Genomic DNA, 27,831 nt, shown 5'->3' with positions numbered 1-27,831 from the left:
TAATTTGGTGTCACAGTAAATTAAATTCAGCTGTGCATATTTTCCACTGTCAAATCATTTCGATATCGTAATGTGCATTTAACCCTTAACCGCCTACCATACGTCTCACAGACCCTGTCGATATAATAAATGTGAATATTTTTGCGCCGGAGTGTTGCATCGACTCGTTCGTTTCTGTACCTTTTCCCCGCGCCCCTCAGCACCGCACAACGGCTTGTCGAGGTTGGACGTGCGCGCGTTTGCTTCAGGTGAGTAAATAAATACCAGAATGGGTCTGAGAGACCCCTGTTAGGAGGTTACGTAATTTTTTGTATGAGTGTTTTTTTTAATAGTTTTAGTTGTAATGGCTCTTAGTGAAGCTGAAATTGAATGTTGGGTGAACAAGATCTGCCAGACGATGAAAACATACAAAACGACGAATGCAGCGATGTGGAGCTGGTTGAAAATTATCATGTGCTGGAAGAAAGTAACGTGTCTGATTCCGAATGCGAAAGCTCAACAGTAATGCAAATTAACTTTCCATCACAATGTGATATTCCCTCAGTAAGTGACCAAGAGTTGTCATCTGAGGATGATGTACCGTTAGCGGAGGTTCGATCGAGACCTAGGAAAAATAATTATTTTGGAAAGAATCGTTTTCGTTGGTCTTCTGCCCCCGCGACTTGACGATCGCGGACTTTACAGGACACACAATTTACAGCAGGTTCAAGTTTATGAAGAAACTGGCTGAACAGCTGACGACACTGCATATGGCACGTCGTGAAAGCAATGTGAAATTGCAACGTGGTATACGTATCAGTATACAACGCATCCTCCAGGTCAACGTGACCCTTCCAGCAGCTGTCCCATGCAGTAGCACAGATGAAGAGCGATTGGCGGTTCGTAAAAACTCTTCCACTTGCAAATATACAAAAAAAACTCAAACACAATACATGTCTTTCGAATGCAAAGCGCCAATTTGCCTCGAATGTTCGAACAATATGAGTCTGGAATGCCGTGAAAAACTCTAAGTTTAGAGCCTGCAATTTTGATTAATTGATTATAATAATAAGTTTTATTTTTTTTATTAAAGTTCCTTGTTGATTGAATTATATAAAAAATATAAGAATAAGTTCCTATCACCTTCAATATTTTTTAGGATCTAATTTTCTATAAGTAATAGTAAGCAAGCCAAAAATAAAAGATTATGCTAATTATTCGAAGTTTTTGTAAAAATATTGATGATTTTCGCATTCCTCTTTTTAAAAATAAAAAGTTTAATCATTTTCATAACAGAATTTTAATTAAAATGTGCACATTTTGTACACCATCCCTTAATATTTATCGTAATCGTATTATTTTTTATTCTGGGGTCCCACAGACGTATGATAGGCGGTTGTGTGACAATAATATGTGGTAGGTGGTTAAGGGTTAAATAACATCTGATAAATCGATAGGTAAACAAACAAGAGTGGTATCAGCGCGCTCCCTCTGTACGAGTTTATACTTTATAGTATGCGCGGGAGCATAGAGGGCTCTTTATAGTGAGTGCGCGCGAGTCGGCCGCACGCGCCTCCGCGAAAGCTTTCGTTCCTCGTACACAATGAGCTGGGACCAGGAGCACGACCGGCCATGCGACAAGCTGGAAATTAATGAAGCTGTCGGAAAACTGCTGCGGAATTTCAATTATGAAAACATCATTCCACAGCCTTCCAAGTAAGTTCTTTTGGGTTTTCTTGGGTGTAAAATCGTAGAACTAAACAAAAAAAACTAGATAACTACTCAGACCATTTTCTATTTACAATATTTTATATTGACTCGAATTAGAATAAGTACCTACTAAGCTAACTCATATTAAATTAACCATTGCAATTAGTTAATTAAACTTTTATTTCGAGTAATATTTTCATAAACTAAAAGTTTNCTAAAAGTTCATTTTTTCAATAAGTAGGACCTAACTCTTATTCACAATTCCTCTGGATTTTTATGTAATATTATTTTTATTAATTTATTCCGATGTTATATTTGATACAATACTGAAATCCATCGAAACATTGTTGCGGTTATTCCCAAGTAGATATACAATTTTCACGAAACGAGCTTTTGTAGAGTTCGCCGCATACATTATGTAAAGTTGATAATATTTTTTGTATTTCATCTGAGTTGCACGAAAAAAGGCTTTCTAACTTTTACGTGGGTACTGAAACTTAATAGTATTTAATCAATGTCTTACAACTACCTGCCTAAATAGATTTTTAATAAAACCAGAAACATCATACAAGTCACACCTAGACCTTAGTTTCCATGACGTACTTACCTAACTGTTCATTTTCCTCATTCATTATTTTAATCTATTATGTTTAATGGAACTTTTATTATTAAGTATTATGAAGTTTTAATGGTCGTCGTTCGTCTCTCAGTACTCTAGGTTCAGAGATAAATATGAAAAAACTTTTTCGACGTAAAATTGATCGTACCTTCTCTTAGCTTCTTAAAGCTTTTAATATTTCCCAAATCATCAGATTTAATCTACTTATTTAATAAATTTACTTTAAAGTTATATTTAGACTGCTTAGTATTAAGTTGTTATTCGTTTTTAAAGAAACTCGATATTTTTAATGAAGATTTAATTTCGAATGCTCGTTTCATACCGGAAACAGATCTCGAGTGGACTGTAGGATTAGAACAGATGTTGAAGATATTCCTTTACCCGCGGCTTTGCTTTTGCCTTCTCTGAATGGAAACTTTTTACTGTCAGGAAAATACATAAACTTGTGCGAGTATACCCACCAGTCGCGGGGGCAGCTAGTGGGTTATGTGGGGTTCTCCCGGCCAGAAGGGCAGAGCCTACCCACTAAAAACCTGACGTTGCCCTCGGTAAGCCACATGGACTTGACATTGACAATGCACAAGCCGCGCGACGGCTCGAGCCATAACAAAAAAAGTCTATCTCGTTTCTATTAACTCATAGTAAAGTCAACATAAAAATTAGGTATCATCAAAATAGGTTCAACGGTTTCCTAGGACAGCCAATACAAATTACGATTCCAAATTACTCAAGCTCAACATTATTTGAGTAACAGGTTCCTACTTTACAATTACAAAAAACTAAAGCCATTTTTTTTTCAATAATTCAAGAATTATAAACTTATACTAGCCTTTGCCCGCGGCTTCACCCGCGTGAAATTTAGTGTCAAAAATCGTCATAAATTATAGCCATATGTAAATCTGGGTTACAACAAAAACAATACTGTAAAGTTTCAACAAAATGCGTTCAGTAGTTTTTGCGTGAAAGAAAGAGAATACTACATTTATCATGACATCCTAACATTCATACAAACTTTCGCATTATTTATAATATCCTACTTAGTAGAAATTAGTAGCATAGTAGGATGCTCTTCAGGCACAGCAAGCTTTTGTTTTCCATCTGATACTTACGCTATGTATCAGAAACGCACGTGTTTTCCGTAAGTCACAATTTCCTCTTGACAATTTATTTTCCGGTATTTCATTAGTTTCATAGTGATTGCGACGGAAATATTTATTTTTCAAATGTGAGTCATTGGTTCGCCATCTCTACTCTCGGGCCTATACTCACTAAGTACATATTATTATTGATTGGTTCAAAACATGTTATCTATTACATCTATCTTTAAATTACATCGCAGTAGAGTACTAATGAGAAAATAACATGATCAGCCGTTTCTATCGTTAATTAATGGATGCACAAATAGGCGGGGCCTCATAATGGCCAATGTGCAATGATGACAAATAAGTAATGCTACTAAATACTGACAATGATTATGAATAATAAATGTTTCACTTGAACTCATTTGTTGATAAGAAAAAATATCCACCACTCGTAATTATGCGAACTTTTTATCTGCTAAATTAATTACGAGAAATGGTAATAAATTATTATAAGTGAGATAATGAGTTCTGTCCTCTAGGTATATGTAAATAAGGTAGGTATATGTAAAATGTATATGTAAATATTTGTTTACTTATCTAATAACTCTACTTTAAAATTTGTGTTCATCCATTTCTTTAAAGTGCATAATTAAGATACATGACATTATTATTCAAAAACTCTACACTTATTATAGTCAAGAAATTAGGTATTTAGCTTGGCCGTTTCGGTACCATCACATTGAAAAATTTATATCTAGGCTGTTATTTACCTACTTATCTGTTAATAGGTCTAGTAATAAAGAAACTGCCAAATCACATTTTGACTAAGATATAGAATTTATTGTAGAGTTTGTGAAGCTTTTAATTCTACACGCCCTAACTTTATAAGGCCCATCGCCTTATAAAGTTAGGGCGTGTAGAATTAAAAGCTTGTCTCTACATGAACTCTGATAGCTTTTTGATAGAAAATTATTTTAAATTATAAAAAGTTTAAGAAAATCTAACTGGAACTAATTACTAATTTATTTACAATAATGATGTCTTTGTGGAAATCCTTGGGGGAGGCCTTTGTCCAGCATTGGACGTCTTTCGGCTGAAACGAACGAATGATGAAATAGTTATACTATAATTCTACGTAGTTTTGAATGTAGAAATGGAGTAACTTGTAAAAAACAACCTAACTGCTGCCAACTTTTTTCAGTCAAAAGGCAACATCTCTTATTGCCTCCTTTTTTCATTGTCATTGCGACCATTGCGGGATCATATCGATTATTTATGAACTATCCTACTACCGATAAGTATGTCGGAAGACGAATTTTACTGGAATCCATTATAGCACGTCGTGGAAATACCATAATTAGTGGTACATAAATATGGTTTGCGATAGCTTAACGGTCGCGGCCGACCTGGGGTCAGTGGTGGCACTTGATCCACCGCCTCAATGCGTTTCTTATCGCTTATCAGTCCCTTGTTCATTAATTCCGTATCATTTGTCGGCTCGTCTCATCATCTTTGAAGGAGAGAAGCCAGCAATGCTGTTCGTGGTATTCATTCTCGTATCTCGTGGTAGTTTTACGATCGAACGCGTTATTTTATGATTTGTAACGAGTTTAATTTGTTTAATTTTCCTATATAAAACATAAAAAGATAATTTACCCGTGTACCTACTTAGTTACTAAGTTAGGAAATAAGTATTTTACGGTCATTCTCACGATCAGGCGTTCTCAGCCTAATTACCATATCATTTTTGAAATTTGGCTTAATTGACTTAAATGCATTTAAATATAAAACACATGAAAAGTACGAATTTAACAATCGTAAAGGCGTCAAATTATTCAAAGCGGTTTTCGCTTAAATGAGATCCAAAAATTTTATGGTCACGGTAATTAGATAAGGCTAATACTTAATCTAACGGTAATTAGAAAAGATATGTAAAATAGTAAAAAAACAACATCTTGCATTGATAAATCTGTATACAAATATATAGCGTCATAAAAAAAGCTGTAGGTACACTTAATAAACCCTTTGCAAAAAGAAAAACACTAATTTCTATTATTTATTGTATCAAGATATTTTTAGTATACTGCAAGAATCGAGGCTATAACAGGAACACTTAATTTCAGCAAGAAGGGGCTACGTGTCACATTTCAAATGAGAGCAGAATCAGAATCTTAATCATAATTTATTTAATTTAAATGTGGTACAAACGATTTAACGTACAGATAATTAATGGATCAGGAGGTCTCACGAATTAGACTTTTCGGATCACTTACATCATTGATGATGTAAGTGATCCGAAAAGTCTAATTCGTGATGATGTAAGTGATTTTTCCTCTTTTTAATCTATCTGCGATCAGCCATCAGCCATTATCAGATTAAATTGAATTTGTAATAATGACAGTTCCAGCTCTGCATATCCCATGATTGGTCACCTCGATTCTTATAAAACAAGTTTTTAGATTGATGCTATTCGCTTTCTCCTGAGCCTGAATGCAGAATTCTCAGAATTTAGAAGGGATGCAGCAAATAGATTTCATGACGGTCTAGTCTTTGTTTGTAAGCTTTACAGGAATTTTCTACACCCTCTTTGACGTTTGGTATCACTTCAGTGAACTTTGTAAACCAAGGTGCACAGCTCAAGATTTTTAATACTTTATTTTGAAAACGTTAAAGTATTTCTACATTTGCGAGGCTAAGTCGATGCCATAGATATAGATATAGGATGCATTTGTATATAGTTTGTTCTCCAAGCTTCTTCTGCCCAGTATCCATTGCATATCACGAAGTTTTTTCTATGCATAACAAATCAGTTAGGATGCAGTCTAGGATGGTACAAAGTGCCTATACACTCTTGTCTTGAAAAGTCCCATTGTCTGTTGATTTGTTCCCTTTTGTTCTTAATGTGATCACGTAAGTAGTTAGCACCAGGTAAGTGTTAATGTTGGACAATCTCATCTTCTTAGGGCAAAGGTAATATGGATAGATTTTAATGGTATTATATTAGAATTCATTAATGATTTAACATGTTCATCAATGATATTAATAGTAAAAATAAGTGTCTGGTACGAGACATGTTTCACGCAGGGGTGACATCTCCTGGCCATCAAGAAGCCCCGATTTCACTCCAGCTAACTTCTTTTTGTGGGGTTACCTTAGGGGTTAAAATATACTCTAAAATCCAACAACCATGCAGCAACTGAAGCTGAACATTCGTCATGAAATCGAATCTATTTCGAGGTTACTCTAACGAAAGCTTTTTAAAATTTTGACTTCAGATTGGAAGAAAAGTCTGTAAAGTTGTTATGGGAAAGTCTAGGTATATTTCATATTTTATCATCATACTTATTCAATCGTGAGTGCAATTTGTAGGTAATAATTTCATACAACGGTGATTATTAATATATGGTAATTAGTACATGGAAATTATAAAACGATAGTTTTTCTTCAAAATTTCCAAAATCTGCAGCGTATGCAAATACTGTCTTACTACAACGTATGAAGGCCAAAGTACTGATTCTATTTAAATTAACAACGTGGATCTACCTTCAAAAATCGAATATAAAAATAAGGACATGGTAAATAGAAAAATTGAAAACCAAAGATATGGTAATTATACTCTTACGCAATTCATCGACGGTACGCCAACGCAATAGACGTCTACTTGCTAACAGGTCTTAGAACTAACTAAGGGCTCGCGCCGCGCGCGTAAATGATGTGTCAAATATTATTATTTAGGCTTGTGTGCCCAAAAACAGAAAACGTCACGGGAATTAGGACTTTCGCTCGGACAAGCAGTTTTTTAATTCTAATTATTTACATAATGGTTCTATTGAATAGATATTTTGCTATGCATAAGACAATCTTTTGTACTCTTTAAAATGTTGAATGGAGTGAACCAAATCTATACGACATAAAAATTACAGCCAACTTTTAACATTAAGTCGGTGTGCGGACGCGTAACGGTAATTAGAGAACAGAGGTTCATGAAATTAATTAAGTCACAAATACTTAAAATAGAGGCCTATGATTTAATGCACAACTGGATAGGGTTGTTAAGTAACATATAAAAATACTTGCATGTCTCTAATTTGTCATTTTTTACGATTTAACAGCCCGGACACGCAAAAACTAGCTCATCTGAGAATGGCCGTTTAAATGCATTTCATTGTTCAGAACTTTTCAGAAATTCTGCCCGAAGTTAATTATCATTGCATAACATATTAAGTAGATTTTACATTAAATTCGATATCATCGAATGAATACGAGTATAACTGAATTCTAAGTTGCATCCTATTTACTAAATAACTAAATGATTGCATGAATATTAACATAATTACATATCGAAAAATAACAGCCGAGGTCATAAACTAAGTTTTTCCATGAGCTTCAAGTTGGGACATGAAATCTTTCGGTTAAAAGTGAATTCGTTTGATAACCTTATCTGCTGCAAATAATGTTATTATTAGACACTTTACACACCTTTTGCTTGAGTTGACTCGGCTGTAAACTTGGCGTGGTTTGTAGAGCTCGTGTGACAATTTTTATCTTCTTCCTGCCTCTTACGGATTTGTTTCCGCGTTTGCTGATACGCTGAGCAAACATTTTCATTGTGGGGTGCTTATCTCCTGCCAGGGGTGTCCCCGCTTACCCTCATCCCGTCTTCTACTTAGTCAAATAAAGTGCTACATAAGGTACCGTTAAACTATTAGGTAATCAAGTCAGTTCCTCTGTACAATACGAGTACCTAATATATTTTATTGGTTAAACTGACTACTGACGATTTCTTGATCGCTTCATCTTACTCCACGTAGGTAACTGAAACTACAAAATTGGATGACAACTACTAAGGCCTTGTCGAATTTTCAACTCGCGCGTGTCTTGTGGACGCAATGTATTGGCTGTTACTCGTAGTATCTCGCCAACGCGCGTATGATTCTACGCGCGAAGACATTCGCGGCGAATTCGCCCTCCTGGACAAGGCCTAAAAGCTCGTGAAGACCAGCTTAGTTTAATATTTTAGTAGATTCAATACATTTACGTTATTTCATGCTTGACTTTATTTAATAGAATTCGTATTTTGCCCAAATGCAACTGGACATTTTAACGAACGGAAAAGCACTAAACACGTAGCAGTATCTAATGATTTACTAAACAATTAGCGAGTGCGCGAGTATGGTGTGGTATGGTCTACGAACACACCTTAATCAGGCCAATGTTGCCGCTATTATTCAATGATATTCAAGGACTTACTTAAACAAAATCTTAACCTATCTAAGTACATTAACATTTTAACATCTAGTTAGCTAAATACTTACCTAATTAATTAACAACGACAACTCAGTGACATGAATCATGTAGAATAGAAGACGTCATTTGGCCACCCTTCGTCTTATGCCCGTTTTTACCATCAATCCCTAATTTTTAGGACCCCTATGAAAACTAAATTCCTGTTATATGTTACCATAGGGGTCACTTAAAAATTAGGGACTGGTGGTGAAAACGGGCATTAGTCACTTTCATGAGAAATACTGAACTTATTATTTCCTTATTCCTAACCTAACTTAACCTACCTATTGCCATTTAACAAATAAAGCTCCCTAAAGCTTCATCAGTAGACCTATTTCTTGACAGAGTAATCGTCATTGACAAGTGTGTACAAGTAGCTCAAAAACTCGTGCCGGTAAAACTCTACATTCCACAAGAAACAAACAATTGAAGTTTCAATTCTAATCCCTTCAAAGGGGCCGGCAGATGAAGACTTCCGCGCCTGCTCGCGTGTGGTGGTGTGCTCTGCAATTGTGGCCTGCGCCCTAAGTGGGGGTGCAAACATGCACACAGGTGCCGGTAGACCCCAGTTTGTTTGCGCCACTTCGCACCCCCACTTCTGTTGCACTTTGACATTATCTAGGCTGCAATGTTTGATCATTTACTGCCGTAAAATTATTTTGAACACTATTTTTTATTGGCTATGTAGAGCTTTGATTTTTGCGTTAAATAAATACTAGAACCAAAAGCCTATCTAAGTAGTATATTATGCATACTTGTAGTAGGCACTTTTTATAGAGACATGCCTGCCTAATGCCTATACTTTGGCACTGAAGAAAACGGCAAAAAATCCAAGTACTTTTCTACTTGTCTTGATTTAATTAAACAATAATATAATAAACGCTCGGACCGCTTATGTATTTTGAAAATACATAAAACATTATTTCCCGTTTCCCATCGCATCGTTATAAGCTTCAGCTTCAGTCTGAATTACAGCCAAAAACATCTTTTTGATTGGGATACCAAATGCTATATCTGACGGATACCTTAACTTTAGAGGAGTAGGTACCAGTAAAAGTCGTATTTTAATTGCACATCAGCGTTTGCGCATTCCTCGCTTCCCGCTCCGGTCCAGCCAAATATTGACAGAGCGTAATCTGGGCGGCTTCGGCTGCGCGTGAGCAGTTAGCGGGCGCTCGGTAACGCGCGCGGCCAACACGCGGTTCATTACCAGGCCTACCTATTTCCAACGCATCTACTCGCTAAATGTTATTCGCGATGGGTACATACGTAAAGTTATGTTTTGAAGTGTTTGCAGCGAAGACGAACGAAGCAGCAAATGGAAAGAGAAACGAAACTTTTCACGCAAGCTACGAATTATCATTCTATATTCATTCGTTTCAGCCGAAACGTCCACTGCTGGACAAAGGCCTCTCCCAAAATTGGTATAATTACAAAATACCAAATGATACATACTTATTTCCTACAGTGTTAAAGCTTCAATTGGTATTTGAGCTTAATGTAGAGTTTCATACGATGATATAATAATCAATTGGTCGTCGTACTGTATCGTACTGAACTTATAAATTATTGCCTATCGAAATATTGATTAAGATATGTATAACAAATACCAGGCGCGTCAGCTATCGCTAACTTCCCAACAAAACTGATGTTTACAAAAGAAATGATAACATAAAATTGCGAATAGATATATCAATTTGAAAGATAATTATGGATTGCGCATTTCAGCGAAGGTTGTCTCCATTCAGCCTGAAATACATCTTAAGTCAAAGGAGCAAGGTTTTCCCCAGTATGTCTGTAATACCTACGCATTACGTCGATATTTCATATTATCAAGTGTTATCAGTGGCAGTGTGGACACAGATGCCTTGGATGCGTTCCCATGCGCCTCGCCACCCTTCACGGCTACTAATTGAACGCTTGAGAATCTGAGTCAAGGACTGATTACTTATTGAAACGGCTATAAACGAAGACTTGAACATGTTGCGATGGTCAGGTACTGATGGAAGAAGACATTAAACATCTATGACCTCTAGAACTGGTATCTTCAGGCTGGAGCAAGGTTTTATTATTTTTATATGGCTAGGGCATTAACTGATTCATCGTCAGTAAGCCTACTACTACTACTATTCTTTCTGTTTTGAATTTAATGAAATACATTTTGATAAGTTAATTTGGAAAAAAAACAGAAGAAACTTTATCCATTTACAATTTAGGTACATAATGACTTAATTTAATGAATACTTAGGTATAATAATGTCCACCAAAATATTTACATACTTATTAAGTTTCCGGGATACGCTTCCAATCGCACTCGTTCGCAGAATACGATAGTTTATCAATACATAATGTTATTATGCACATCTGCCATTGGCCACGCCTTGTATTTACCTACCTATATTGCAAAATTATTGCATTATTATGTGAGATACCTATTAATGTTAATGTTTGTTAGGGGGCTGATGAGACGAGTTTATAAATTAGACAAATACAGGACTTACAGATAAAATAAGTTACAGACAGTTTATAAATAAGGGCAGAGGAAGTTAGTAGAGCAGAATCTGAATTAATTAGATGCCAATGTTTGTTTGAATTTGATAATTAACAAAGAATATTATGAGCTTAAAAGAATAAAACATTTGTTCAAAATAAATATAAGACAGTTAAGCTAGAATTTCCGCATCTTATAATAGAGTTTCACACAAGGTTTCACCATTTTAACGCACTTAACTACTATTCGCAAAGTAAACATGAGTCTGTGAGAAAATTTTCCCTTTCCCGATTATGGGAATTCCAAAACACGATAAGGTTGCACAGGGGTGATTTAGTGAGTGGTAATTCCCCATTCAGACCCTATTTTCCCATGAAAGCTATGACCAGGTGATCTTTATCTGTCATTTGTTTTGTTAAAGGTTACAATATGTAATTTATAGGGGTGACACTAAAGGTATTTTAGTCGGTGTCACTTAGAACAGTGATTGAAATTACAACTAATTATGTTTGATAGGTGAATAGACTCGGGACTCTTAGATAAAAGTACTCCATCAGTAACTTAGGTTTTAGGATGAATTTAGAGACGATGAGTCTTAATTCTGTTTGACCCAAAGGCTGACAGGGAGAGTTGCCATATGGCATTAATTTTACCTTTTGTAGGTACCTACCTACCCTATGTGCATAAATGTATTTTGTGCACATTTGCATCCGTTTGATCCCATATAAAAACTTACTGCATTTGATCATATTATAACTACCATTCGTAATAATTTGATTGGTTTACGTCGATATCTATCATTTATCAATAAACACTTGAATAACTTACATAATTTTAATAACTGTAGGTACCTACCTACTTATTTACTGTAAACATGAAAATAATGAATGAAATAAAATGATTAAATGCTTTTTAATGATTGTTAAGTGGTATGTTAGTTATCTTTTAACATGGATATTAAAATCAGCTACTGCTTATGTCCCCCATTTGTGTACACGAGTTTTACAGAGTCATTAATTGTTTATAGCCGTCGTGCATGTCCTGAGATAACCGACATGTTTAGAGTGTTCAGCTTTCAGTAGCGAGGGACAGAAGAAAAAAAACATAACTTTCCTTCTGGCGCAGTCGGATAAAAAAACCGTAAATTGAACGATTTTTTCTTCTGTTACTACAAAATTTCCAAAGATAAACAAACTGATTTACCTAATGTAGGTATTTTTTCAGCAACTACTCAGAGCTTTCTTTATAAGGTCTTAATGCTAACAGTCAGTGGCGGCGTAAGGCGTAGGCGACGTGGGCCACCGCCTACGGCCTCGCGGAACAGGGGGCCTCGCGCATCAAAAATTTTGCTCACATGTCAAATTCAACTTTTAAATACTATTAAATATAAATTATTGATAGGTAAACAATGTAGTTAATTTTTTTTTTCAGACAAATTCAGCCATAATCAGACACAAAATTAAGCAACAACACGGTTTTAAGTGACAAAGTATTCTTTGGCGCAAAATTCCTTTAAAAATAATCACTGAATCAAGAAATCAGAAACTGACAATGAATAGACCATTGACCCGTTTTTTTTATTATTCCATAAAATCCGTCTTCAGGTCGCCACAGAACAAGGCCTCGCGAAATCTGTCTTGCCCACATCAAATTTAGGTATTGCCCCGCCACTGCTAACAGTGCTATGTTCTCCCTGTATAATTCCACTTAGATTAACTTACAGTAGTTTTTGCAGTTGTAATACAAGTGGTTGACATGACAACACTAGTTTATAGCAACTAAAGTGTTTTGCCAAACATAAAAGTAAACTTTAAAGCAAACAAAAGTCACTTATGACTTTTCGTGTAAAGGTGCGTAAAACACCGAACTTAATTTGTTAACTTGTAGTCCCTAAATAGCACTGACAGTTAACTATTTGCGACATGAAAACTGGATCACTTTTACCGCAAGCTGTCTGCGTAATGTTCGTTGTCTAATTTATGCGTAGTTATCCCGCGGGCTGCGCCGGCGCATCACAGGCAGAAATAGCGTGGGCGGGCTCGCGACACTCCACCGGTTTATGACTTCCTCAGCCAACGGCCTGGCCATTGTGAATCTTCTCTAGGTTGCACTTCTTAAATCGGTAGAACCAGCATCTTATGGTTTGCAATCAAGCTAACTTATTGTCATTTAGCAAATTATGCTAGTGAACTTTCACATTAACAACGGTTAATGACTTCCTCAGCCAATTGTGGATAGCTTCTTTAGGTTGCACTCTTAAATTGGTAGAATCAGCAGGCTAATAAATTATTGTCATTAGACAAATTCTGCTAGTGAAGATTAGCCGATCAATTTACACTTTAGATTACTTACAAAAGATTTACCTAGATGTTAACAATGCAGAATGCCCATCAATCTCATATGCAACAAATATTTGTGTAATATTTTGCCGTTTCTGTGCACTAAGTAAGTATGCTGTATATTGAAATGTTAAGTTAGTAGTAGCGTTGCATACTTTAAGGATATTTACTATACAATTAGACATTACGTCGCACTCGCAGTAGTTAAAAGTAATAATTAATACGGTCAAAATTATTTCGACAACAACAAGTAGGTAGGCATAGTACAATAGTTACACACATTATGTAACCCTACCTTTGTTTATAACTATCCATCACATATTAATAGTTCCTGGTATTATTATACCTACTGACGAAAATTGTATTGCTGAGGCTACCATAACAAAGGCCCGAACGTTTGTAGGCCCAAATTGTTTAGCACCAATAAGTACGCTCCCGTCTCTATTTCGTACGTGACGTTAGAAACAAAGAATACAAGTAGTAGCCATGTTGTACAATTCATCACGAATTGTAGACGATTTATTGAAGTTAGGTATAAAAGCCTGCTTCTTAGTGCTGAAAATAGTTGAGGTGTCAATTTTAATAATGTACCTAGAGTCTACTCGTATCTAGTTATTAATAGCTGGATTGTAGAGTTTGTAATATTCAGAACATTTTTCACCAATAAATTGAAGGAAGTCAATAAATAAACTAATCATTAAATATCTTACTGGGTAAGAAGTTATTACTTAAAAAATTGTAGAGCTATCAATCACAGTTAACTTCTTAATATAACTCTGCCTTAAAATATCTCTATAATATTTCCCACCCTCCCCTTTCTATTCGAGACTTAAATTGGGGCAGAAAACCATAAAACTATAAAGTTTTTGTGTTAAAATACCTATAATATTAATAGCTTGTCAGTTATTTTCAATTGGAGATTGGTTAGTTTTCTTTAGACTGATGAATGATTACCTATAGAATAAGATATTAGATAACTCTACATTATAAAAAATAATGTGTGCTTAATTTTATGACATTAAAATGATAATGATGTTTTAAGTATTTCTTATTTTTATAAACATATTCATTTTAATTTTGATTTGTTAATTTCAAAGTAGTAATTTATATGACGCGCTAGACAGACAGCATGAAATATAGTTGTACAATCGCAGATCCATAAATCATCAAGCTATAAGTATAATAGTCACATGTTGGTGCTTCTACAATCTACATGATATGGTACAGTCGACAACAGTATACATTTTTGTAGCAAAGTAGCCTCTATTACAACTGAATAAACCACTTTGGTTAGGTTGATGTGCCGTTGTCCGTACTCTTCGTACGCTCTTGTGCGATTGTCAGAGAGTTACTAAGCAGATGGCCGCGGCGGTAGGTCCCTGCTTATCCTCTGGCGCTCACAAAAACTACACTCCACGAACGCTCTAAAACGTTTTGATCCAGCGATAATTACAGCGGTAATTGTTAGCTAGGCAGATAATATTAAGAAGATATTTATGGAACTTTTAGGTTTTTAAAGTGCATTAAGCTATGAATGTAAGATTCAATATTAGGTATGTAAAAAGAAAGATTAAAATCATAGGTCAAGGGAAAATTCAGCACTTTCCTACGTTACCGCCTTAGGTAGCCTGCATGAGATTATTTTTTACTCCTACATTATTCCAGGCTGAGGAAAACTTTATTTGCTTTTATTCTATTTTATGCTATAGCACTAATTGTAGCTCCCATATAACTTTACAAAAGTAGAGTCAAAGGTAGATTTAAAGACATCATAGGGAGAATAAGCAATTTAAACTTAATTCTATCTTGTCCCTTCGGTAACATAATTTTCTTGGCAAAGAACCTAGCATGAAACATTCACCTAACATAATATACCAACTAATAATCGTTGTTGCTAGAAATGATTCCAATAAACAAGGAAACCGCGTCGGTTCCCCGAAGCAGTAGGTAATTATTCGTGCTCATATTGCTTCCCGAGAGTAATCCGTTAGAAATCGATCGACTTTTAGTGGCGTGTCAGTGTTCGAAAAAGTATAATTTATTGTCAGCATTCAGATCGCGAGGAAACCCGAACGCGTTAGAAAATAAAAAGAGCGATAAAATGAGAGATGTTTACGAGCGTAAAATGACGTGGGGCCGCGCCACTCGGCTGTTTACAAGTTTACATGCGCGGGCGCAGTATACAGCACGCAAAGGGTTAGTCGTAATTTATTTTCTTTATTGTAGTCGTCACTTGATGGTTTTGGTTACCTAGTAATTATCGGGCGCGCGCCGAAAGCTAAACCAATTTGAGGAGAGCCGGTGCCGGCTCAAGTGCGCATTTCATATTGTTTATGTCAACATCAGCTTTTTGTTCGAATCCGGGTCTAAGCCTCAGCTATTTATAGCTTTTGTGCTCAATGCGTGCCGCCGCGGATAAGTGCCCTCGTGTTCGACTTCAAATTGAAACACACATTAATTATTTATCAATGCCTGAAAGTGAACAAATGTGTTGAAATTATTATTTATTTATGTTAAGATCCTAAAGGCGGATTTGATAAAATATCAATAAATACCAGTACCACAGAATAACAGTGCCTGCTACTGTACCAGGTTCAACCAATGTAATCAAAATTTTTAATATAAATAGGGTTTTACTCCCACTGGGTGGACTGACGATTTGGTAAAGGTCGCGGGAAGTATATGTATGCTAGCAACGCAAGACTGGTCGTAGTTGAATCCTTTTGTCCAGCAATGGACGTCATATAGCAGAAACGAACACCTACACTTATCTTGCTCTATAAATTACGTCTGTTGTTGCGTATTGTGTTAAGTTAGGATACGTCTTCGAGCTTTCTACAGTGATAGTACCTAACCGGTGCAACTTTATCCACAGAGGCGGCGGCTGCATGCGGCGCGCGCACGTGAAGCGGCCTATGAATGCCTTCATGGTGTTCGCTCAGGCCATGCGCAGGCGCCTCTCCGAGCAGCGGCCGGCGCTGCACAATGCAGAGCTCAGCAAGTCGCTTGGCAGCATGTGGAAGTAAGTAAGACTCACGAGAATGTGTTTGAACAGGTGACGGACAGATATCCTTGACCCGCACTGTAGAAGAGACTTAATTAGTTCCAGCAAAACAAGGAACTGCTAGTAACCGTTCGTTCATACGGGGACCATACTTGCGACTCACAGCTCTGAGGTGATGAGCAGACCTCGTTACATGCACCTACTTAAAAGTGACTTTAGGGCCATTAATGTTTAATATTTAAGAATTGATGGCTTTGTAAAGTCCCTATTACGAAGCAATGATTAAAACCTAAGGACTTTTATCCATTGCATCCATTTTATGCATCTCTACATTGACATCAATGAAAGTTCCTGGAGAGGACCGTAAAATATATCGGCATTACTCACCACAATCAGGGTAAAGCTTGCTAATCTCTTAGCAAATCTCTCCCAATCATGATGAGACGTTTGATGTCAAATCACCCCAGATCTAGAGGACCGAGAAAGTATCAGGGGGGAGGGGGGATGCGCGTGCGGCGCCCAACCGAGCGCGTGCATCGATTGTTTACTCATTAAAATGCTATCGCCGCTAACCGACACGATAACATCTCTAACTGTCTTTGGAGAAGCAATTCGGATCAGCCGGACAGAAAATCAAAATTGTAGAGCGAAACTGATTTTTGGTATCGGCAGATTTTTTCTATAAATACAAAGATGCCTATGCAATATGCACCGACACTCTCAATATTCAGAAAGAATGCGATGACACTACTGAGTATGTGTCAGTTATAAAAATGCATTAAAGATAATGTAGAGACGCGTGCTACGACATTTGCAGTATAAGGTTTACAAAATTTTCAGTTGTTTATTTCGCAACTTATGAGCTTAATGAACATTTATATGTACACTCTACGCCTGGTTGTACATTGTACAGCCAGGCGGATTTACTTGGACTTAAGGACTTAAAGAACACGAATGTAACAATTTTGGTTACTTTACTAAGGAACCCTAAAATGGTCTAAAACACCTTGATGCAGGCCACCCACGCGCCACCCGCTATGACACCAGACTGACACGGCTATGCGGGTCAAACGCTTGAATCATCTAAGAAAACACTCGGTCAAGAGACCCTGATTGGTGTTTTGATCTGCCGGCCTCTCTACTGTCAGCGCACGCGCAGCGCCATCGACTCGGTGGAGATTAGCAAATACCCATAATTTAGGATTTTTTAAGAATATAAAGGAAATAATAAATTTTCTCTATCTTTTTGGTTCGCTATGCAGTTGGCAAATTATAGGAAGGCAGAATCATACCTACATACTCGTAGGTGTATTATAAAGTGTGTAACAAAATGTGTGAAAAAAGATTCCTTTTTTTGCGTCAGGAAAATGCATTGATAGCATTCTAGCTCAACCTTGTGCAACTCAAATACTTAATCATTTAGTATCTTAAGTCTCGTATTTACTTATTAAATTGATTGGGGCTTTCTACCAGCTCTACGGTAGAGCTAACTTAGTGGAGTTGCAGTGATGAAATTAGTATAGTTTTTACAAACTTAATCACAGCAACTCTACAACAATTCCAAAGACGCAAACAGACGAAATAAAATGTCTAAGATGTCTAAAATATAACTAATTATAACAGTGAGTAACTGGCGCAGACATCTGCGTTACGGTCACTGATCATCTCTTAAAAATTATCTCCATCCAACATCTCTCAGCAAATACTTACTTAACAAAAACAAAAATCTGATCCTATTTTTTATGTCTAGCCGAATCAGTGAGCAATAACATGTGTTTTTCTGCAACACTAAGATAATCCTATACGCGTATACACACAAGTCAGGATCTCTACAATAAATGAATTATAGACGTATTATATTATAGGATTAGTATCTTAATAAAAAAAAACGGTTTACCAAATTACAAAACTTTGATTATGGTGTTTATTTATTTGCATTTACTTTTTAATTTCATATTAGGCAACGAAAAACATATTTTCAGACTTAATTGTCACTAAAAATGGATGCTAGCTAATTAACGATGAGAAATTAAATGTGGAAATAGTCTAGCCGATGTTATCGCTACCCTGGCGGTCGGCCTAGACGGGGCGTCCCAAAACCGAATACTTTTTCAAACTACACCCAATGGTTTATAAGCTAGATTAAAATCAAATAGGGCGCAAGCGTAGTCCTGACTTTAATTTCCGGTCGAAACGATTTAGGTCTTAGATTTTACTTGTAATAGTGGAAGAATAAATAAAATGAGATTTTTTCTATTCTAATTTCAAAATGTTTCTTCCACAGAGGTCTGAGTGAAGAGCAAAAACTGCCGTTCATCAAAGAAGCAGACAAACTGCGCACTCAGCATAAACGGGAGTACCCTGACTATAAGTACCAGCCGCGGCGCCGTAAGCCGCCTCCTACCAGCACCCGGTTGAAACGGGAGCCCTCTCCTGACAGAGACCAGATTGACTTCGCTGGCATGCCGGAGATCTCACCAGCTCTACTGCCGGACGGGCCGCCAGATGGCGCAGAACTCGACCAGTACTTAAAACCAGGCAATATGCCCGAATACCACGAACTTCAAAACAGATACTCTGCGCACAGCTTAGCTCATCACGGCCCACCACCAATCTACGCACCAATACCCCCACATCTTCACCCTTCGTGTGCAGACTGGCAAAACTATCCAGGACAACCGTAAAGTGTTTCGTAGTGTTGTGTAATTCCCCGATCTAGTGATAAAAAAATAAAAACTTTATCGTCGCGAGTATGACGAACGAGCATAGCTTTTTTGTGAGCTTTTAAATTAGGTCACGCAAATAGGTATAGTTATATTGTATAATATATCACATACCGCCAGTCGGAACGATGCGCACGTGCGTGTAATCATGAACAAACATTTGCCATAAAATTATTAATACATCGTAGACTTCAGCAATGCGTTCCTCCTGGCTTGTAATTATTTGTTAAGTTACATTCGTTTAATAAAACACGACCATTCTGAATTAGATGGCTACAAATCTCCAAAAGCGAATGACAGATTACTCATACCTACTACTTAACTAATTACACAATTTAATCGGTCCATCTACAAGAAAACGGCCATGCATGTGAAATATTATATTATTTTTAAAATCTCTATGAATTATTCTTGTGATTCATGTCTAATATAATTTTTAAACTCCATGGAATCCAAAGTTAATTAAGAATTATGTTACTAAAATGTAAACAATGGTTGCAATTCCTTGAATCTTATAAATTACTAGTCACTTATTAGATTTTGCACTAAACTATGAAAAGTCATCATCATAAAAATAATTTAATAAATAATAAAACATGATAAAGGAACGTTATTTATATTGGATAAAACCAAACTAATTAATTGAAATATTCTATAAAATAAACTAAAAATGATTATTATGTTAGAGAATTGCCACCATTGATTTAAATTGAAGTTTATGGATGATCTAGTTGATAAGATATAAGTTAAAGAATTATTCATTAGGTTTAAATTATAAGAAACTCGTAATTTTAAAGTTAAATCGGGAAACAAGACAAATCCTTGTTTTCATTAAGCTTTGTTTAGCCTAATATTTTAATCAAAATTTAAGTTACATTACTTAGGGACTATTTTATTTGTAAATATATTTGTACACTACCTAGGTACATCACTATTACTTAAGACAATGCAGACTACAAATGGTTGATAAATTATTTTGTTGGAAATACTTAATGTTTTGCTTTATTTAAAAATAAATATTTTACTAGAAAGTACTATCTTTTACTCGAATCCCAGTATTAAATACCTTATACTCGTACGAAAGAAGAAGAGACAACGAAACGACCTAATAAAAACGTGTTAAAAATGCAGAGAAAGAAACCCTTCCACACATCAAAGCTACTTTATACATATGTACATAAATTAATTTTATCTAAGTCTAGTATTTTCAAGAGCTTTAGTTTTCAAGAGTATTAATATTTCCATACTTTCAGAAGGTTTTTCGTAAACTTTTATTCCGCTGAAATACCTCACCAGAAATAAATAAAATTTTTGAAACACGTAAGTTTGTGTAGGTATGAAAAATTACCTTTTTCACATTTTACATACTCCACCTACCTAGTTCTGTGTCGATGAATAAAATGATGTCAAAGATGTAAGCTGGTTTCTGATTTTCAGATAGGTTTCTGACATACTAACTGTCCATCAAATATAGGTACCTACTTACTAAAAGTACCTACTTATAATGCAACTTTTCCTATCTGAAATATGTAAAAATCTAAAGATTTCTATGAGACCGAAGCCTGTACCCCTATCTAGATCCCAAAATTCGATGTAAGGGGGATGGCAAATCAAGCTGTACATAGGTACGATAGCCATCGCGTATTGGAATCAATTAGAATGGTTCGATGGCGTTCTTGGAAATGTTATCCCAAGTCAAGAAGTTAAAGTTTACCAAGCGTCGTAATAAGAAACTCTTGATTCTACGTAATTTTCCAAAAAAATTGGTATTTTTAATATTATAAGTACTTAGTATACCTATTAAACTTAGATATTTATACAATTATCTTATTTCTTATTTCGTAACATTCTGCAATATCTTACTAAATGGTTGCTTACTCTACAATTCTACATAGATTTAAGGCTGAGTTGCACCACCTAATTTTAACGGTAACTACGACAATAACCGGTGCTTTTTGTATGGAGTTTAACAGATTTTTGACGTTTGTCAAAGTTAAAGTAAGATGGTGCAACACAGCCTAAGTTTTGCGTGGCAAATTCATTATGTATAGGATGATTAATAACATTTACATATTTCTACTCGAAAAGGAATTTAATCGATTAAATAAGCGCTCGCACATCACTTCGATTCAGATGAGCGATAAATCCGCGACCCCTAACCGCCCGCGCTTCCTGCGCCCGCCGGCGCAGGCGCACAGAGCCTCCTTGTTCGACCCTCTATCTTATCACTCTCACATTTTCGCGACTAATGAGTGCAATAAACATATCGGCAGATTATGTAATTACGCGACTTCACGTGAATTTATGCTCGAATGATGATTTATCATGCCTCTGATGTGCCGGCGGATGATAACGTGATCTACATGCGTCGTAACATCCACCAGCTACTTGTTTGGTAACTTGCACAAAAAGCCAAACAGAAAAGCTTCCATGCCTTTATCATTATTTTACATCAGGCGAGATGCATATCATGCAGGCCAAAAGCTTTACCTGTAGTGGTATAAAACAGAAGCAATCACTTTAGTGTGGGGGACTTTTCTGAAAAGCCATAAGTAATGATGAACAATTAAGAAGTAGGAAGAACCTTAAAAATTACCAGTGGCGGTAAACGTAGAGACGAGATAAGTAACTTGTAAAAAGTAAGTAAGTAGGTAGTAGGTAAGTACACGTGCTTCAGCTCAGCTCAGCTGGTTAAGGTTTCCAGTTTTCCACCAAGCAAGATAGACGTGAGCATCTCACTGACTGAAGATTATCTAAAAAAAAGGCGACGCCTTACAAAACTGTAAATCATAACTGAGGAAAACTGTCAATTAGACCGTCGCCAAATCATTAACAACATTAGTCACCGTTTCAGAGATCGGTGAGTCAAAAGCCAAACTTCACTAGAAGCAAAAACGTAAAAAGCTCTTGTTATGATATCGTAATGGTGCATCGTGGGCTGCAATATTAAAATTGAGCGCAAATGAGCCGAGCGGCGCGTGCGCCGGCGACTCGCGTTTCACATACGGCCGCCCGCCCGACGGACATATCGTGTAACTCCGAAGTTTTTGTGCTACAACACATAAGATATTAATTACTGGGGCGGAGGGTAACGCGTAATTTTACGCTTTAATCTGCTGCTGTTTTAGTTTGACATCTTTATTTGATGAAGGTCTAACGGAAGACAGTAAGTGGTATACGTTCCCAGCAGACCTTCTTAGGTCTGTATATGTAGATAAATATTGCATTGCATTGATCTTATGCTGATTTTTATAATATTTTTCTGAGTAAAGAAAATTAAAAGGCCTATGATTCTAATTCGGCTATTCTCGTTTGTTCCTTCAACTAAGTAAGTACTTAGGTCAACTTCAACTGAACTAAGAGGTACCTACTCTACAACTATATTACATATACGAGGGCGGCACTGAAAATTTCGGGAATCAAGGAAGTGAAACAACATTACTATTTAAAAATGTATTTATTGCTTTTTAAAGTATTCTCCGCGAAATTTGACACATTTTTCCATACACGAAACCATTCATTGAAGCAACCATTTCATTCGGAAGTTTGGGTCTCCAAAATGGCCGTTTTGTAGGCTTCCACAGCTTCTTCAGGTGATGAAAATCTCTGACCACGCAATTTATTCTTTATTTTAGGGAAAGTATGGAAATCATTAGGGCTTAGGTCGGGGCTGTACGGCGGATGGACTAATAATTCTATGTTTTCTTGCTCTAAAAACTCTTTTGTTCAGTGCGCGGTGTGAGAACTCGCATTTTCGTGATGGAGGATGATGCGGCGGTTGCAGTTCTCTTTACGGAGTTCAGAAACGACCTGTGGCAAACAAATGCTAGCATACTAATCTGCATTAACCATTCTTTGTCCCCCAAGAGGAATAGTCGCAACATGGCCGGTTTTGGAGACAACGGTGGCCACCATTTCTTTTGCAACACTCCGTGAACGAACAATTTTTGTTGGCTTTAATTCATTTTCGAACACCCAAACTCGTGACTGGTTTTTTGTTTCGGGTTCGTACGCATATATCCATGATTCGTCACCTGATACGATGTTGTATACAGCATTTGAGGATCCTGCATGTAATCTCCCGAGAGTTCTGACGCACCAAGTAACGCGAGCCGCTTTTTGCTCTTCACAGAGCGAATGCGGTATCCATCGGGAAAACAACTTTTTTACACCTAATTGTTCATGCAAGATTATTTGTATTTGACTCATGCCAATGTCTAAAGTTGCCTGAATTTCGCGGTATATCACATGTCGATCTTCTTCAATCAGCTTACGCACAGCATCAACGTTTTCTTAGGTGACTGCAGTTTTTGGACGACCTTGACGGGGATCATCACTGAGCTTGACACGTCCACGTTGAAATTCAGGAAACCAGCGATAAATTGTGGTTTTGGATGGGGCTTCATTACCAAATGCAGAAATCATCCGGTCAACACACTGTTTTTGTGTTAAACCACTTCAAAAGTCATAATAAATCATCGCTCTTGAATTTTCTCGAGTCAATTCCATTTTCTCAACGACTAAACAAGTTTGACAAGACCTTGTGATACGACCGAGAATCTTTTTTTAAATAAATAAATGGTATACGATTTTTAAAACCCTGGAGTTTGTAATTAAATAGATTTTAATATGACTGGAACAGTGGAAATATTCCATTCCCGATACTTTTAGTGCAGCCCTCGTAGGTACTCCTTCCTTTATTACAATTCTTTCAGAAAAAATAATTTGGCAAACTAAGTAAGTGATTGCATCCAGGCTTATTCCCAAGTCCAGCTGAAGACAAGTGGGGAGTATCAGTTCTACTTCAAGTGGCATCAGCGAGACAGTTCGTGTGAAATCTCATCTGTTGCCGCTCCTGCGCAGATAGCTGATGAATCAGAGGTTCTCAAAACGTTGGAGCATTCAACATTAACAGGCTTAACGTTTAATTCAACATATAGCGATTTAAAATATTACCATTAAAACTGTTCCTGTCTAGTTAGGTAAGACTTCGTAGCTAGCACTGTCCACAAATTTGAGAAACTGCTAGAACTTTTCTTAATTGTGAGCAACTTTCTGCAGCCCTTACATGTACATACTTGTGGTCACGTTACCTATTTAGAGAAGAATGCATATTAGAACATCCATGTTAGAACTAAGTATCATTAAAATTAGATACGAGAGACATAAAACCACAAAATAATAATGTAAGTAAGTACCTAACCTACTTACTATAAAACTAACAATAAATTAATTATTAATTTAATTTTGTAAACATTCCTGCTTCGTCTACTCTGTACTTACCTATCCATTGCTATCATATTGAGAACCATTGCCTTGTAAGGCGACACCGTGCGTCTGGCGTACATCGTTGGGAAATCAAATCCTGCGCCCGCTTCGGCCAGCTCAACATGTGGAATAAAGCTTTCGTGCCCATTGGATTTTAAATGAAATTACTTACATACTTATGAATTGAATTATAGTGGAGTAGGTAATGGTACCTACGTTTGTAACGCATCGTTATGATAATATGTGCAATTTCAAAGGCTCAATAGACTTCGGGCAAAAAGTAGGCAAAGCAACATTAGCATGCTGTGTGCTAGACAGGTAAGTAGGTATAACATTTTTTAGGTCGCGACATAATAATGTTATCCCTGGGTATAACATACATACGCAAAGTACTGGGTACATGCTAGAATCTAGACTGAAATCTAGGCTGAAATAGTAAACTGCCATAATTTGAGGAATTCGGCCTTGGTAAAGATAGACCTACAAAAGCTTAATATGGCATTATGCTTTTCAATGGGATATCATTCCATTACTATAAATTATACAAATGCAACATATCGTCACCGTCGTGGCAGAATTAAATAACTGACAAAACCAAAGTTGCGAGATATTCACGTTTTTGTGATTTTTTTCGTTAAAAATGGCGATAACTTTTAAGGGTAAAAATATTTTACTGTCGGTCTTTTGATATTTTATACAGCAAATTTACCTTTATTAAATCAATATTCTTCAATGATGTTATTTTGTATTATTTTAAATAAAAAAAATAAAAATGTAATTATTTAGTTTTGCCACAACCGTATTTTACAACTAAGTTGCAGTTATTTAGTTTTTGCATGTCACTTATTTAGTTTTGCCACAACCAAGGTATTACAAAAACGAATATTTCCATTGAATAAGTACACTTGTTTAATTTTGCCACACTTTTATTGACCTAAATGTTGATTTATTCATTTTATTTTATTTGTTTTGTTAATGCGATTTTAGTCAAAATCTGTAAAATTGTTAAATAATACTAGAATATACCTACTTATTAAATACTTATAAATGTTTAACAAATTGGTATGGTAACCATCAACATCAGATTCCTATAACATTGAAATTAAATTGAAAGAACCAACATCAAAATGAATATCAAAATTAAAATAATCCAAAAACAATAAAACTGTAATAGGGATATCTCCCTAGGGATCCATAGGGATCCCTTACCCTCAACGTCATGGCAGAACGACGTTCAATGTCACTGCAGATCTCCGTTGACGCTAAGGCACATCGGCAGCTCAATAGACAGATATGGAAGTCCTTGCGACATGATGTTCGCAACTTTAATACAAATAGTATTAAAGAGGCGATAGAGCGGAACCAAGGCTCGAAAGTGTTCGCTAGAGACAACTCTATTGGGCGAAGCTAGCTGACGAAGCTGAAGACTGCGGAAGGTAGTGTAACGCCAACAAAAGCCGAGGTTCTGGGTGAGATTGAAAAGTTTTATGGACAGCTATATACCTCGACGAAGATATTGTGGATATCAGCATTATCAGCCTATACGAGATTAGGATGGCTCTCAAACACCTAAAGAACAACAAAGCACTGGGTCATGACGGGATAACCTCGGTCCTTCAGAGACTATTTAACTTCGTCTTACTCCAGGGAACAACGCCAGAGGCATGGAACAGAAGCGTGGTGGTACTCTTCTTCAAGAAAGGGGATAAAACCTTGCTGAAGAATTACTGACCCATCTCGCTTCTGAGTCATGTCTACAAGCTGTTTGCGAAAGTTATCACGAATGATCTCGCGCGTAGGTTCGATGACTTCTAGCCTCCCGAACAAGCCGGTTTCTGAAAAGTGTCGGTACATATCGAGGTGCAGAAGTGCTTGTACAGAAACGCCACCATGTTGGTCCGAGTACAGGAGTGGAGTACGAGGGCGATTCCTCTGCAGCGAGGCATGAGGGAGATGTTATATCTCCGGATCTCCGAAACTATTCACCGCTGCATTGGAAGACGCTTTCAAACTCCTTGAATAGAAAGGATTCGGCACAAACATCAACGACGAGTACATCATTCAGCTTCGGTTTGCCGACGATATTGTGTGGTCATGGCAAAATCACTGGAAGACCTCGGCACAATGCTCGAAGACCTTAGTCTCCCAAAAGGTACGGGACTATTCCCACCTCTCGTTCCCACCACTGCAACTCCTGTGTAGCCAGGATCTACAGCTTGACCGCCACAAAAACCCAACCAATGAAGGTCAAGTTTGTCCCGGGGGAAAGTTAAACTGTCATTGGACCCGCAACGAAATTAATCAGAAGAACATAGGAGGAGTTCGAAATTAAGGTTCGACTTCCCTCCATTGCAAAGCGGATGACAGGTGACAAACAAAGGTTTAAAACCTTTAAGAAAAGATTATGCACCACGGACAATAAATTAAATTAAGGGGGCCTATCTTATGAGCAATTAGCAACTACCTGCCAATAATATTTTTCACAAAATCGCTTAAAAGCACGGAAATTTTTCCTTGTCGCGACAAGATCGGTGTAATAAATTGCGGAAACAGATGTATGTTGTATTGAATTAAGCATTATATCACGTTCATGTAAAGGTTCCCAAAAGGTAGGCCTTCGGGTGAACAACATGGAAAAACGAAGCTTTTGTTGGTTAGGAGCTCGAATCTTGAGATTGTTGACAAGTATGTCTACCTCGGACAAACGTTTCAGCTAAGTAGAGAAAGAGGTCGAATCCAACTCGGCTGGGTAGCATTCGGGAAACTACACAACATCCTTTCGTCCAAAATATCTCAGTGCCTAAAGACAAAAATCTACAATCTGTATGTGTTGCCACTGATGACGGCTCGGGAACGCGGCCTCTTACTCAAGTTGCACAGCGTGCTTTGAAGAGGGCTATGCTCAGTTTTTCTGTACAAGAGACAGGGCACATTATTACGCAGAACTGACAGACGATGGGGCAGCAAGGTTCTGGAGTGGAGGGCACGTACCGAAAAGCACAACGTGGACTTCATAAAGGTAGCAGGAAAGCACTGGATGCAGACCGCTACCAGCCGGTCATATTGGAAATCATTGGGGAGGCCTATGTTCGGCAGTGGACGTCCTATATGGCTGAAATGATGATGATGATGAAGGTTCAACATCTGAGTAATGAACATTGAAATTAAAAGTAACATTTAAAGTAATGTTACAAAAATGAAATAAATCAAAAACACAATTTGTACGAGTATTTTGAAGCAATGTTTCGGATTGAGTTGTGGCAGAATTAAATAAAGTCACTTATTGACTTTCTTAGTACAAGTATTTTGAAGCAATGTTTTGCAGTGAGT

General features: G+C 36.8%; 1 protein-coding gene and 1 long non-coding RNA gene across 2 annotated transcripts; both read left to right on the top strand.

The window, feature by feature from the left end:
- Positions 1 to 1,538: 1,538 nt before the first annotated feature.
- On the top strand, positions 1,539 to 20,258 carry LOC114361671 (transcription factor Sox-9-A). The gene is made up of 3 exons (XM_028316795.1): positions 1,539 to 1,695; positions 16,382 to 16,528; positions 18,795 to 20,258. Exons 1-3 carry the CDS (start codon positions 1,583 to 1,585, stop codon positions 19,192 to 19,194), a joined length of 660 nt encoding a protein of 219 aa, XP_028172596.1. The 5' UTR covers positions 1,539 to 1,582; the 3' UTR covers positions 19,195 to 20,258.
- A 5,324-nt stretch (positions 20,259 to 25,582) lies between these two features.
- LOC114361674 (uncharacterized) lies at positions 25,583 to 27,434 on the top strand. Its single transcript, XR_003656615.1, has 2 exons — positions 25,583 to 26,653; positions 27,111 to 27,434. It is a non-coding gene; the product is annotated as an uncharacterized LOC114361674 (long non-coding RNA).
- The last annotated feature ends 397 nt before the right edge of the window (positions 27,435 to 27,831 follow it).

The sequence above is a fragment of the Ostrinia furnacalis genome, unplaced genomic scaffold (assembly GCF_004193835.3).
Source record: "Ostrinia furnacalis isolate ACB-3 unplaced genomic scaffold, ASM419383v2 OfSCF5861, whole genome shotgun sequence".
NCBI lineage: Eukaryota > Metazoa > Arthropoda > Insecta > Lepidoptera > Crambidae > Ostrinia > Ostrinia furnacalis.
The sequence above is the reverse complement of the archived record's forward strand: the minus strand, read 5'-3'. Positions and strand labels throughout refer to the sequence as shown.